This window comes from Phaenicophaeus curvirostris, chromosome 2 (genome assembly GCF_032191515.1).
Source record: "Phaenicophaeus curvirostris isolate KB17595 chromosome 2, BPBGC_Pcur_1.0, whole genome shotgun sequence".
Taxonomy (NCBI): domain Eukaryota; kingdom Metazoa; phylum Chordata; class Aves; order Cuculiformes; family Cuculidae; genus Phaenicophaeus; species Phaenicophaeus curvirostris.
Window position 1 is genome coordinate 117,210,210 of NC_091393.1, and position 13,249 is coordinate 117,223,458.

The 13,249-nt window shown below is 50.5% G+C and overlaps 1 protein-coding gene across 2 annotated transcripts in view; it reads right to left on the reverse strand.

Annotated features, from left to right (window-relative positions):
• ASXL2 (ASXL transcriptional regulator 2) overlaps window positions 1–13,249 on the reverse strand; it is a 64,753-nt gene that overhangs the window by 20,686 nt on the left and 30,818 nt on the right. The window contains exons 3-4 of one of the 2 annotated variants that reach the window (XM_069850610.1): window positions 10,208–10,316; window positions 8,317–8,470 (exon numbers count right to left, since the gene is read on the reverse strand). In XM_069850610.1, coding sequence (XP_069706711.1) covers window positions 8,317–8,470; window positions 10,208–10,316 — 263 coding nt within the window. Of the gene's footprint in view, window positions 1–3,931; window positions 3,984–8,316; window positions 8,471–10,207; window positions 10,317–13,249 lie in introns of those variants that run through there. The other variant, XM_069850611.1, reaches the window with a different exon arrangement.

Genomic DNA, 13,249 nt, shown 5'->3' on the forward strand with positions numbered 1-13,249 from the left:
TCTTCAACCAGATCAAGATTCTCAGAGCACCATCCAACCTGACCTTGAGCATTTCCAGAGATGGGGCATTGACCACTTCTCTGGGCAACCTGGGCCAGGGCCTCATCACCCTCATAGCAAAACATTTCCGCCTAAGATCTCATCTCAATCTGCCCTCTTGCAGCTTCAAACCATGCCCTCTTGTCCTATCCCTGCCCTCCCTGATCAAGAGCCCCTCCCTAGCTTCCCTGGAGCCCCTTCCAGTACTGGAAGTTGCTCTAAGGTCTCCCCAGAGCCTTCTCTTCTCCAGACTGAACAACCCCAACTCTCTCTCTGTCACATATGTTTGCTTTTTACTTTAGCTAAAATACAAGCTTCCACATCAAGAACTCTTCCCTAAAAATAATACCTCTACAGCTCAAAGAGCTCAGCAGTTCACCTCAACTTCTCTCCTCTTGGATGTTGAGATGCAGAAGTGAAGTAATTCAGGTCGAGCTCAGCTGTGTAAGCCCAAGGACTGTATCTCTTGGTCTATCCGGCAACACTTACAGCCACAGAACATTCATGGACAGGGGTTTGAGGTGGTAGCACATGTGCACATCAGGCCTCTCCCTGCAGGGCACCGCAAAGGCAGTGGAGAAAGCCCATCCCAACCTGATAAACAAAGCCTGCACCACTGATGGTACGACCACAAGATGGAAACGCAGGCTGAGAATAATGGCACTAATGAAGGAGAGTGACCCAGGCACAGCAGCAGAGCTGTCTTCTTCACAGCCACCCACCTGATGCCAAAAATGGCCAGAGGACTTCTGTGTGAGGCTGGTGGGAAGACAGATCACAGAGCGAGTGCTGCCCTGGACACCAACAGCCCATGGTGGCCTTGAAATAGAGAGGGAGGAGGAGGCATCATCCCACAAGGTAAAAATCTTGCTACGTGGATAGTTTTTATATGCAAGAGTTGGGGTCATTCAGTCTGGAGAAGGTTCCAGGGAGACCTTAGAGCAGCCTCCAGTACTGAAAGGGGCTCCAGGAAAGCTGGGGAGGGGCTCTTGATCAGAGAGGGCAGGGGTTGAATGAGAGAAACAGTTTTCAGCTGAAGAAGGGAGACTGAGATGAGATCTTAGGAAGAAATGTTCCCCTGTGAGGGTGGAGAGGCGCTGGCCAGTTACCCAGAGAAGTGGTGGCTGCCCCACCCCTGAAGGTGTTCAAGGCCAGGTTGGATGGGGCTTGGAGCAACCTGATGCAGTGGGAGGTGTCCCTGCCCATGGCAGGGGATGGAACTGGATGGGCTTTGAGGTCCCTTCCCACCCAAATCATTCTGTGATCCTATGATTCTGTTATCATCCATTTTTTCACATGGCTGTAATGCCTACTGAAGGCAGAACCACACGTAGGTGCCTGTGACCACAGGCTAACAACTGTTCCTTACGCAACTTCTAAAACGCGGTGCTTACAGTGACGTCTGATGGAAACACAACTCCTTGGCTGGGAGAGAGTAAGATCTGGGCGGCTAGACAGCCAGAACGTAAAACTACATATCCCTCCAAATCTGGGGCCATGAAATACTGGGCCAAACCAAAGATACACTAACCTAAATAAAGAAAAAAAGAACATTTTTGCCTTCGTGTCTGCACATTCCTCATTAAATTGCACAATGTGAGACACAAGAAACAGCTTCCCCATGAGTCACGAGCACGAGCAGGAACTGGCTGTATTTAGAAAAGCTGTTATTTCCACCAAATCTTTAGCAGGAAGAAACAGAATGATATAACCCAAACAGAACTCTTATTTTTAAACTGCTTTTTTCTGGCAGCTGTTCTGGGTGTCGGGCAGCAAAGCGCTCCTGATGGCAGTGCTGCCGTCAGACCAGGGGTGTAAGTGGAGGAAGCCGGGAGCCACCGTCACCACGATGCTCTTACAGGACCGACGGGCCACACCCTCCCACCCTGAACTGGTAATGCTGGGCACCCAGACACCAAGGCTGTCCTCTACACTGAAAGATAATGCACAACATTTCAGGTATAGAACAGCACTTTAATTCTTATTTCTATGCATGGGCCACGGGCAGTGAACACAGTGCAGAAGTTTAACTGCTTCAGGTATTTTCCTTCACTGTCCTACTTAAGAAGAGCTGATGGCGATATCCCATTCTAACCTCACTAAAATCTTCTGATCTAGAGTCAGTAGATGACATTTTGCCAAATATAGTTTAGACCGGAGAAGAGGAGGCTGAGGGGAGACCTCGGCGCTCTTTACATCTGCCTGAAATAAGGGTGGAGCGAGGTGGGTGCTGGTCTCTTCAACCAAATAACAAGTGATGGGATCAGAGGAAATGGACTCAAGTTACACCAAGGGAGGTTTAGATTGGATATTGGGAAAAATGCCTTCATGGAAAGGGCTGTCAAGCCCTGGCAGAGGCTGCCCAGGGCAGTGGTGGAGTCCCCATCTATGAAGGGGTTCAAAAACCACGTGGCCGAGGCACTTCAGGACATGGTTTAATTGTGTTGATGGTTGGTGTTGTGTTGATGGTTGGACTGATGACCCTAGAGGTCTTTTCCAACCTTAACAATTCTGTGATTCTATAAAAAACAGTGACTTTTCACATGAACACTAACCTGGATGAACAAAATTGTGACAGCCTGGGAGTCAGGAGGGTCCCACCAGTGTGCCTCTCGTATAAAAACACAAGCCAAGCTGATGGCTGATTAACGCAGAAGGGTTATTGATAACCTTGCCCCATCTGTTTCCCCTTTGTCCCTTAAGAGTTCACCTTACCAGCTGACTTTTTCCCCCATTTTTTTGTCTGTTTAATATAGCAAACACAGTCTGGGTTGTGGTAGAGTAGACCTGTTACAGTGATGGCTCTCATGGAAGGTGCCAATTACAGAAGCAAAATGAGATCCTTCTCCTTCAGGACAGCCCTAATTGGAAAGAACAAACCAGGGATACAGTAGAGATTACAGGAAAATCCAATTTTGACAGCAATTTTCCTTGTCAGAAGCCACAAAAGGCTGAAACCAAATGCCTTTTATTGATTTGCACCAGCTTGCACAGCCAGGTGGGGCTCCTCTGAGTCAACCACAGCTTTGCAGCGGATCACAGACACATGACAGAGATACAGGTTTTATTTCCAGACACCGGGACTGGCTGCATTGGTCACCCTGAGCACAGAACCAGCCTGGGGTGTGCAAATGAGGCGCACACAGACAGCGATGCTGAGCAGCTGCACCTCACGTTCCAGGAGTGCATTACAAACCCCAGGCAAGTTGTCCCACAAAACAGAGCTGACTCTCTGGGGAGACCTTAGAGCAGCCTCCCAGGGCTTACAGGGGACTCCCCAGGAAGGCTGGGGAGGGGATCAGGGAGGACAGGGATAGGATGAGGGGAATGGTTTGAAGCTGAAAGAGGAGAGACCGAGATGAGATCTCTGGAAGAAATGTTTTCCTGTGAGGCTGGGGAGGCACCAGCCCAGGTTGCCCAGAGAAGTGGTGGCTGCCCCATCCCTGGAGGTGTTCACGGCCAGGTTGGATGGGGATTTGAGCAACCTGATCTAGTGGGAGGTGCCCATGGCAGGGGGTTGGAACTGGATGGGCTTTAGGGTCCTTTCCAACCCAAATCATTCTGGGATTCTGGGATTCCATGAAAATATATTATAGCAAAACGCTGATAAAAGCATCTGGACTTGAGGCGTTTACACTTTCAGGATGCTTTTAAACAAAAAAAGAACACAAGGACTCTTGGCAGTGTCCTGTTACAAGCACTATATCCAAAAAACTCTTGGTATTTACCATCAGACTCCCAAGATGACAGCCGAGGAGCTGCTCCAAGGCCAGGGAAAAGGCACCTGCCCCACCTCGGAGAAGCACAGAGGGACCCTGGCCAGAAACGCACCCGCTCCTGTCCCCAAAACAAAACTCTGCTGTAGCTACCTGCGGCTGCCACCTCACCTTACCTTGGAGGGGAACGGCACAAAGCTGTTCCGGGAACATCGTCGCTGCTGCTTCCCAAGCTCCGCAATCAGTGCTGCTCCCAGCTTCCTCCACCCTCTGCTCACACAGAGGGGTGCAGGCAACGACGCACAGGGCTGGAGTTCAACCCTTCTTCCCTGTGCTCCCGATCGGCCCCACGTGAAGCCCATGTGGGTCTGCAAGTGCACCAAAGGCTCTCTCCTCTCTCAAATCAAAGTGTCAGGTTTGCTGCTGTCAGAGCACTTTATTTTTGTACATATAAGGAAGCGGCTGTTGATGTTATCTGAATGCGCTTCCTGTTTTATATGTATATGAGCAAAACTAATGTCACGTTAGGCTGAGTTGCAGGCTCTGAGAGCTCAAGTCAAAGCTTCTCAGCAAAACAATATCAGCACAGCTCATCTCTTTGCTCTCTGCCCCAGTTTGCGTTCACTTCACTGATTTTTATTAGAATCCCGCATCCTCACAAAAAAAACCTCTCCTCCTCAATCCCCGTGAAAGGAAAAGTGGCTGCACTCAGGACCAGCGCAGCTTCCAACCAAGATCAGCTGTGTTACAGAGGGCTTGTGTTTCAGGGCTGCAGACAACCCCGTCTCCAAAATCACGCAGGTAGAAATGTGGCCAAGCAAAGCCCCAAGACAGTTCTGGCTGGAGTTTGGGATAGTCGTGAGTGAACTGGAGTGAGCAGATGGGTTTTATTTAATGGGGAAGGAGGTTTCTGTGTTCCATGTCTGCACAGACAGCTCAGGAAGCAGCTGCGGAGGAGTGCTGCATTCCAGAGCCGATGCTGCACAGCTCAGCGCTGAAGGAATCTTTCTAATTGGAATGTCATGCCTTTCTAGTTGTTTTAAAGATCAGCAAATGTATCAACTACAGAAACACTCGCTTTGAAGTAGAAACTCCCCTGCTCTCGTAGCAGAAACCAGCGCACGGAGGCTCTGCCCATGCCGCCTCATCCCCGCGGTCAGAACCAGCCCTGTCAGGATGTCCCGCAGGGAGAAGACTCTGCCAGTTCCACTTTTAAATGTTACTGGCTGCAGAGCTCAGCGATGAACTGAGTGAGCTGAAGCCCTCTGCACTTCCTACTCTCACTGCGCTTTTTGCAGCAGCTCCTTGGCCAAATGCAAGTTAGTTCATTTACACAGCGAGACCACGAAACTTCAGGGTTTGCTGAAGGAAACCAAAAGAATCTTTTCAGATGCATAAAGTAATTAAACACTAAAACCAAAATAAACTTTTATTCTCTGTGCACTCCATGGCACAGCTGTTTTGCACAGGTCTCTCAAGGCCACTGGCTTTCAGAGTACAACTGGGCTGCACCTTGGAAACTTAAACTAATGGGAGCGTGGGTTCCACTCAGTGAAAATCTCTGTCTACAACAGTTACAGCCTGTGACCTGAGAACAATACCACACAAATCTTAGAATTCAAAAACATTCCTTGCAAAGCTTTTTTTAAACACTTACCATCCTAGCACCTTATTTTGTTCTGTTAACAATTTTGAGTCATTTACTTTGAGTGCAAAGTTACGTTTCAACCAAAACTCAGAGCTGGGAGAATAACCCAGGCATATCCAATGTCAGAAGACTGAGAGCTATCCCAGCAAATTAAATAATGAGACCTGGGACCAGCAGGGTCCAGTTTGCTGTGCAGCGATGTCCTGGCACTGACTGGTTTGAATGGCTGTGAATGGCAAGCTTCCGAAGCTGTTTCTCCCACAGGTGGGACAGCCTCATCGCCCTCATGGGCTCCCACAACTCCAACCAAGCCCAGGCTCTCGCTGCAGCCTTTGCACCACGGGAACGGCTACAGTGGTGCCTCCTGTCTCCTTCCAGCCACCGACTGCTGGGAAAACCAGGGAGCTGGGAGCCTTGTGGTGAGCAGGTGGCAGAGGTGGCCCCAGCGACAGCCAAAGCAGCACAGAACTCCCTATCCTCGCTGCCGCAGACAGAGGAGCAAGACAGAGGAGAACAAGAGAGAAGGGAAATAAACGCTGCACAACAAAACCTCAAGAAATGGCCAGCACAGCAAAAAGACCGTGGGGAAAGCCCCGGCGCAGTCACTGCCTTCCTGCAGAGAATGACTGACAGCAGCAGCAGCAGGCACCGAGCGGGGCAGATCCGCTGTGCAGGTGAATCTGCCCCTGGGCAGAGGGACAACGAGCAGCCACAGTGCATGAGTTCATTTTCTTATTGTGCTGTAAGAGGGAGCCGACCAGGGGATAGCACCAAGCACAGCAGGGTCTGGAACCAGGCTAACTGTGTGATCACAGCCCAGAAACCCACCGTGTCCTGGGCTGCAACCAAAGCAGTGGGACCAGCAGGGCCAGGGAGGGGATTCTGCGCCTCTGCTCCACACTGGTGAGGCCTTCTGTGCAGTTCTGGAGTCCTCAGCTGGACTGGATCTGTTGAGGTGAGTCCAGAGGAGGCCATGGAGATGATCCAAGGGCTGGAGCACTTCCTGTACAGGGACAGGCTAGGAGAGTTGGGCTATTTCAGTCTGGAGAAAAGAAATCTGCAGGGAGACCTTAGAACAGCCTCCAAGTAAGGAAAGGGGCTCCAGGAAAGCTGGCGAGGGGCTCTTGATCAGGGAGTGCTGGGAGAGGACAAGGGGGAACAGTTTTGAGCTGAAAGAGGAGAGATTGAGATGAGATCTTAGGAAGAAATGTTTTCCTGTGAGGGTGGGGAGGCCCTGGCCCAGGTTGCCCAGAGCAGTGGTGGCTGCCCCATCCCTGGAGGTGTTCAGGGCCAGGCTGGATGGGGCTTGGAGCAACCTGATCCAGTGGGAGGTGTCCCTGCACATGGCAGGGGTTGGAACTGGATGGGCTTTGAGGTCCCTTCCAACCCAAACCATTCCATTATCCTATGAACCTGGGCAGTCTCGGGGGCACTGCCAGCTGCAGCTCCTGCCGGTGCCGCCACCTCCGTCACAGCTCCCCTGCCTGCTGCCCCCGTCCTGCTGGGCTCCCACCTGCAGCAGCAGGAGGGATGCCTGGATCTGGCAGGACTGCCCCTTTTCTCGGTGACGTTCCAAGCCAAAATCCCAGCTCTGCGTGTGTGCAGTGCAAAACCAGTTACCCTCAGGTTAACTGAAACCAGAGACTATTTTTAGCTGCAAGCCGCTCCTCTCGCTAGGATCCATGCAAAGTGCACGCACATATCTCGGTCGACCACACAATCTCAATATTCAGACACATCTGGAGGTGATGCCAGAACCCACACACGCAGGTTTCCGTAGGACAGCAAACTGTCACTGCCCTATGACACTGTCTAAAGCAAAAGGCTGCTCAGTTCCCCTCTGAATGCACCAGCACAACATACCTGCAGCTTCAGTCTCACCAAATCACTTAAAACCCCAATGCCCCATATCAAAACCTTTTAAGAAGCAAAGTACCAGTAGTTTATTTATACCTCTGAATGTTATTCTGTGTAATACAACCCAGACAATTTCATTCTTGCATGAAGCTTCTGATTTGTAACTGAATTGATTGGCTCTGGTTTGGGGGTTTGTTTTTTTTTTAAATAAAGAAAACATTTATACCTACAAGAAAATTTCTAAGCCACATCACACACAGTGTCACAACAACACTCAGCAACATAAAAAGCTGCTCCTGGAGCAGTAAGGCAGTATGGGACGGCAGCAACCGATAGCACACGATGCATCCTCAGACTGGCAAAGACCGCAGGATTCAAGCCAGACTGAAATCCACCACATCCTCTGCTTGGTGCTCCTGCACTGCCAAAAAACATTCTTCTGTAAAAAGCCCAGAATTTGGAGACCCTACAAACATCGCTGACACATCCAGCTCCAGCAACTGTCCAGACACAGCAGGGGGGCAAAACCCGGCTCTTTCCTGTATCGGCTGAGGTTGGAAATGGTTTAATATTTCACAGTGTCGAACATCTAAATGCACTTTCTGTTCTCCTCAAAGGAGAAAAGAGCACAGTGGCTCCAGCCCAGGGACCCGCCAGGTCACCAGCAGGCTTCCACCTCATTCTGTGCTTTAACCTGATTCTGTGCATATTCCTAGCCAGTGCTGTCTCCAAAAACATCAAAAGAGGTCAGGAGTACATGGTGCAATTGTGGGAAAGCAAGGAAGTGTCAGAAAAACCTGGAAAAAAATGATCACTCTTCTTGGGTGGAAAGCATGAAGTGCTGGGCTGTGGCTTGGGTCAAGGCCTTAAACACAGACACGTAACTACAGGCAACAGCACCTGCATCACCAGCTCAATCCATGAGCACAAACAGTAAGGGCAGATCTCAGACCACCTTTGTCTTTATGAGGGAAGAGATGTGACTGATGAAACCCTCCAGGTCCTTCTTATGCACAGACCATGCTCAAAATCATCACTCCTGAAAAGGAATATTACCTTTCCTTTTCCATCTGCTTTTCCTCCCGTCCTTGTTACTGCACCCATCGCTGCTGCTGCTGCTGCTGTTTTCAGAGCTCTGCGAGTCAGATTGGGCATCGCTGCTCTCCTCCGAGCCATCAGAGAGCTCCTTCAACCCATCTGGAACATCCTTCTGCAAACGGAAGAAACAGATGTCATTATCCACTCCACCATTAAGTCTCCCAATTAACAAAATCTGCTTAAAAGCAGCGGTTTTTTTACCAAGCACTGCTTATGGGTTATTTTATGCTGCAGGGCAATGTCAGAACAGCTCGGCTTCTGGTCTCAAACCCTCATGCTCTCTCTGTGAGCCGTACCTAAGGCACAGCTGGCACAGCTGCTACACCATCTATGGCATCGCTTTGCAGCACGCCCTTCCTATACCCTTGCTGTAGTTGCCCTCTCCAGCCCTCATCACCAACCCAATATACTCTTGCTTTAAACAATTACACTCAATTTTTGAATGTCATAACAGAAGAACAGTTCGATGGCTCAGTGTCCCACGGCCCTGGCTTAGTTATTTTTCCAGCCAGGTCCTCAGTAGCCCCTCTCCTGCCAGCACGGATCCTTGCTAAGACAGGCTCGGCTGGTGGTCTTGTGCGGGAGAGGCTCTGTGCTGGCACACGGTGCAGGGCTGGGCTCCTGTGCAGTTACCCACAAGATTTTAGAGGCAACTGGCAGCAGTTTCACCCAGTCCACACCTAAACCCAGGCTGCCCTCTAGTGATTAGCCTGCTGGATTCAGGTTTTAACTGACACCGGACACCAGTGTTAACTGGTGACAACAAACTCTTTCCTGCTGATGAGGTCTTTAGTTGTGGTCGTTAACTGCTGCTTTGAAGTCCCTCCAGGCATGGGGACTCCATCACTGACCCATGTCCCTGAGCAGGTCACCACTGTCCCAGCACCCAAACCTACCCTGGATACCCTGCAGAGGCACAAAGCTGAGAAGGGCAGGACAGCAGCAAGAGGCACCAGCTCATCCCCACCAGACACCAGCATCCCCATCCCGCTCCTCTGCTTATGCCCCATCCCCTCAGCCGAGTCCCACCTCACCTGAAATCACAGGATCACAGAATGGTTTGGGTGGGAAGGAACCTCAAAGCCCACCCAGTTCCAACTCCCCTGCCATGGGCAGGGACACCTCCCACTGGATCACGTTGCTCCAACTCCATCCAACCTGGCCTTGAACACCTCCAGGGATGGGGCAGCCACCACTTCTCTGGGCAACCTGGGCCAGTGTATCCCCACACTCACAGGAAAATGTTTCTCTCTAAGATCTCATCTCAATCTCCCCTCTTTCAGCTCAAAACCGTTCACCCTCGTCCTGTCTCTGCACTCCCTGATCAAGAGCCCCTCTCCAGCTCTCCGGCTTTGGATGCAGCCCAGGACACAGTTTGACTTTCTGGATTGTGAACACCCGTTGCCAGCTCATGTTGAGCTTCTAATCCCCCAGCACCTCCACTCCTTCTCCTCAGGGCTGTTCCCAATCCATTCTCCACTCAGCCTGGATTTGTGTTTAGGATTGCCCTAAGCCAGGTGCTCTCTGCCTACTGTTAACAGACTGTGGACACAGTAATTTTTCATTCTAGATACAATTTGATATCAGTGGAGATAAAGTTACCCTTTTAGGGCTAATACTTCATTACAACTTTAATTACTCTTTCATTTGTGGAATTAATATTAGCCAACCGCTCCACTGTGAATAAAATCAGAGCCTTCCGTTGGACAAAGACTTCAGGTTTGTGTTTGGAGAGACAGTTTATGCTTATGCTACTGAGGAACAGTTCCCTCTTCAGTTTATTGTAATCCAGAATGTTTTTACATGGATACAAGTCATTCAAACAAGATGCCCCAGCCAAGAGACTCACCTTCAGCGTGTAGACTCCCATGCGGCCTGGCACCTTGTAGAAGATGCCCTCTTCCCCCCGGGAGTTGGTGTGTAACATCGCATTCAGGCAGGCGAGAGGGGAGGTCCCACTGCAAACAAAACCACAGCTTAACGTTTGGATGCACTGGGTCAGCGTTCATCTTCTTCTGGGAGACAATCACCCCTCACCCGACCACCACGCATGCAGCAGCAGAGAGATTCCAGATCCAACTTCTATTCCCAAGGAAAATACAAGCTGCCATAACAAGCAACAGTGGAACCCGTCCCTGTATCCATGCTCCCACTCCTGGCAAAAATCAAACAAAGAAAACCCCAAGCTCTTGCTCCCCAACATTTTGTTGCAGAACATCAAATATCCATGTGTTTTTAGAGCTCCAGAAGCTTTGTGCTGCTCACCTGAACCTTGGAGCAGACTTGATGTAAGCCAGTACCCTGATACAGTGGGAGGTGTCCCTGCCCATGGTTGGAACTGGATGGGATTTGAGGTCCCTTCCAACCCAAACCATTCCATGATTCTATGATGACTGACTGCAGGGATTTGTAAAATTGCATTGTGGGGTGTTTCCCTGTAAAAACTCTCATCATACTGAGATGAGGGTTGTGGGATAAAGAATGAAATACAGTTATGGAATTTCCTCTGGGAAGAGTGGAGATCTTCGGTCACAGCCAGGAGAACTGAAACAGAAGATCCATCTTTCCACGGGAGCTGGTGGGGTTTTCTTTGTTTGTTTTTTTTTTTAAACTCATCCCACTGCAGAAAGAAGCAAAATCAGGTGGAGATGGTGAGAGAGGAACTGGGCATTCCCACTGCTGATCCCACCCTCAACAGAATAGGCCTCCTTCCTCGTAAAGCACAGTGATATTTGCTACAACACCTGCACGGCAAATAGGTGAGGAGTTTACCTTCTCCCAACACCCTGTCACAACAGCTGGAACCAGAACCATCAAACTGACTGAAATCCACAATTTTTAATGGATTAGCTCAAATTCTGATCAGGAGACAGAGCTGTTGGTCTGCAGCAGGTTTTGCTATGAACATTGGCACACACCTGCACCAACAGCTGGACCTAAGCCCTGGGAGGAGAGGGGAATAACGGTGAGGAGGGGCACAGCCCCCAGCAATTCCGGTGGGGCACAGGCACTCCAAGTTCTGCTGAAGAGCAGCAAAACAGCTCAGCTGAATTATGGATGTCTGGTATGAGGAGAAGTCAACATCCTGCTAGGGGTCTAGCCTCCTTCACCCCAGTGTGTATGAGCCTTGGTCAGGGACCAACAAGGGATGGGCCAACAGGTCAGAGACCTCACAAGGGAGAAGTCAACAGGTTGGAGATTCCACCAGGAACACCAGCCAGATATGGCAGTTCACAAACCACAGCAGAAACACCTCTATGAGAGGTGGGCTAGTGTTTATGTTGCTAGACAAAATCCCATCTGTGCCAAGTGCTACACAGTGAGAACCCAGTCCCTGTCGGAGGGAACACCAGTACCAATGGCTCGTGGGGAGAACTGGCAGCAGGAACTGTCCTGGTCCCTTCCACCTGTGGCACCACAGACTGAGAGTGCTTCAAGCTGCTTGCTCCTCTGGTTGAGAAATGGGCTTAGGGGAGCGCTCAGAGTTCTGTTGGAGCTCTGTGGTTGCACTGAGGTCCCCCAGGGCTTGGGCAGGGGGCGTGCAGGTGTCCCCCACCAGCAGAGATCTCTGTGGGGTTGCAGCCCACAGCCAGACCAGATGATCTCCTTCAGACCAACACGCAAAGGGTCAGAGAACAGCCTCTATGGTGTCAATGAATGCAGCAGTGCAGGTGCCCCAGGGTTTTGCTCTCTAAATCAGCGCCTCAGTGCACACTGTGGATCGACAGACACTGCCAGTTGCAATTCCCTCTGGCGAGCGCCAAAATGGGTCTGACAGAGCCAAGAGGACACCTGTCCAAGCCACACGGTCATCAGACCACACTCATACAGCTCCACTCTGCAGGATCTTGTGCTTCCTGAGTTTTCACCAGGATCATTTATTCATAAATACTGGACAAAACGGTGATGAGGAGGGCATGTTCTACACCTCAGGCCCGTCCCACCGCCCCAACAAACGGCTCAGCCTGATGCTCAGGAAAAAAACAGTGGAGCTGAGCCTCAGCCGCACCAGGGACCACCCCTTGTTGTGTTTGGTTCTTACATGGGAAAACTCTGTTTCATCTGGCCTCGCAACTCCACTGGCTGACAAACGTCTTCTGGAGAGACAGCCAACTGCGACACAGCAGAGAAACCAGTGACACGAGCACCTCACTTTGGTCCCTGCTCCAAATTCACTCCTGCTTCAGACACAGCGTATTCTTACAAACCGTATCCGAGCAGAATATCAACATTCAGCCAAGTGTCTAACAAAGTCTGGGCAGAGCTGCACTTTGGAAGCTCCCAAAGGAATTAAGCCTTGGCAGGACCAATCTTTACAAAAGCTGTACTGGTCTGGCATCTACACTGCTCCATCTGAATTAATTCCATTGTTTAACAGCTTATCCGTGATTTTCACTTTATATTTTTCTCCTGTTTACTCATCTATAATTACAGAATCACAGAGTCATTTAGGTTGGAGAAGATCTTTAAGATCATCCAGTCCAAGCCTTAGTCTCAGACTGCCAACCCCACCGCTAAACCCTGTCCCTAAGCACAATATTCATGCAGCTTTTAAATCCCTCTGGGGATGGAAACCCTTCCCCAGCTCCATTCCCCTTCTCTGGACACGCTCCAGCCTCTAAATGTCTTTCTTGGGGTGAGGGGCCCAAAACTGAACCCAGGATTTGAGGTGTGGCCTCTTGAGTACAGGAGGATGATCCCTCCTCTGTCCCTGCTGGCCACTCCACGGCTGATCCAAGCCAGGATGCTCTTGGCCTTCTTGTCCCCCTGAGCCACTGCTGGCTCATTTTAAGACCCCCAGGTCCTCCGCCGGGCAGCTTTGCAGCCACTCTTCCCCAAGCCTGGGGTGCTGCGTGGGGTTGTATGTGTCTTCATCTACCAGCCCCTCCTA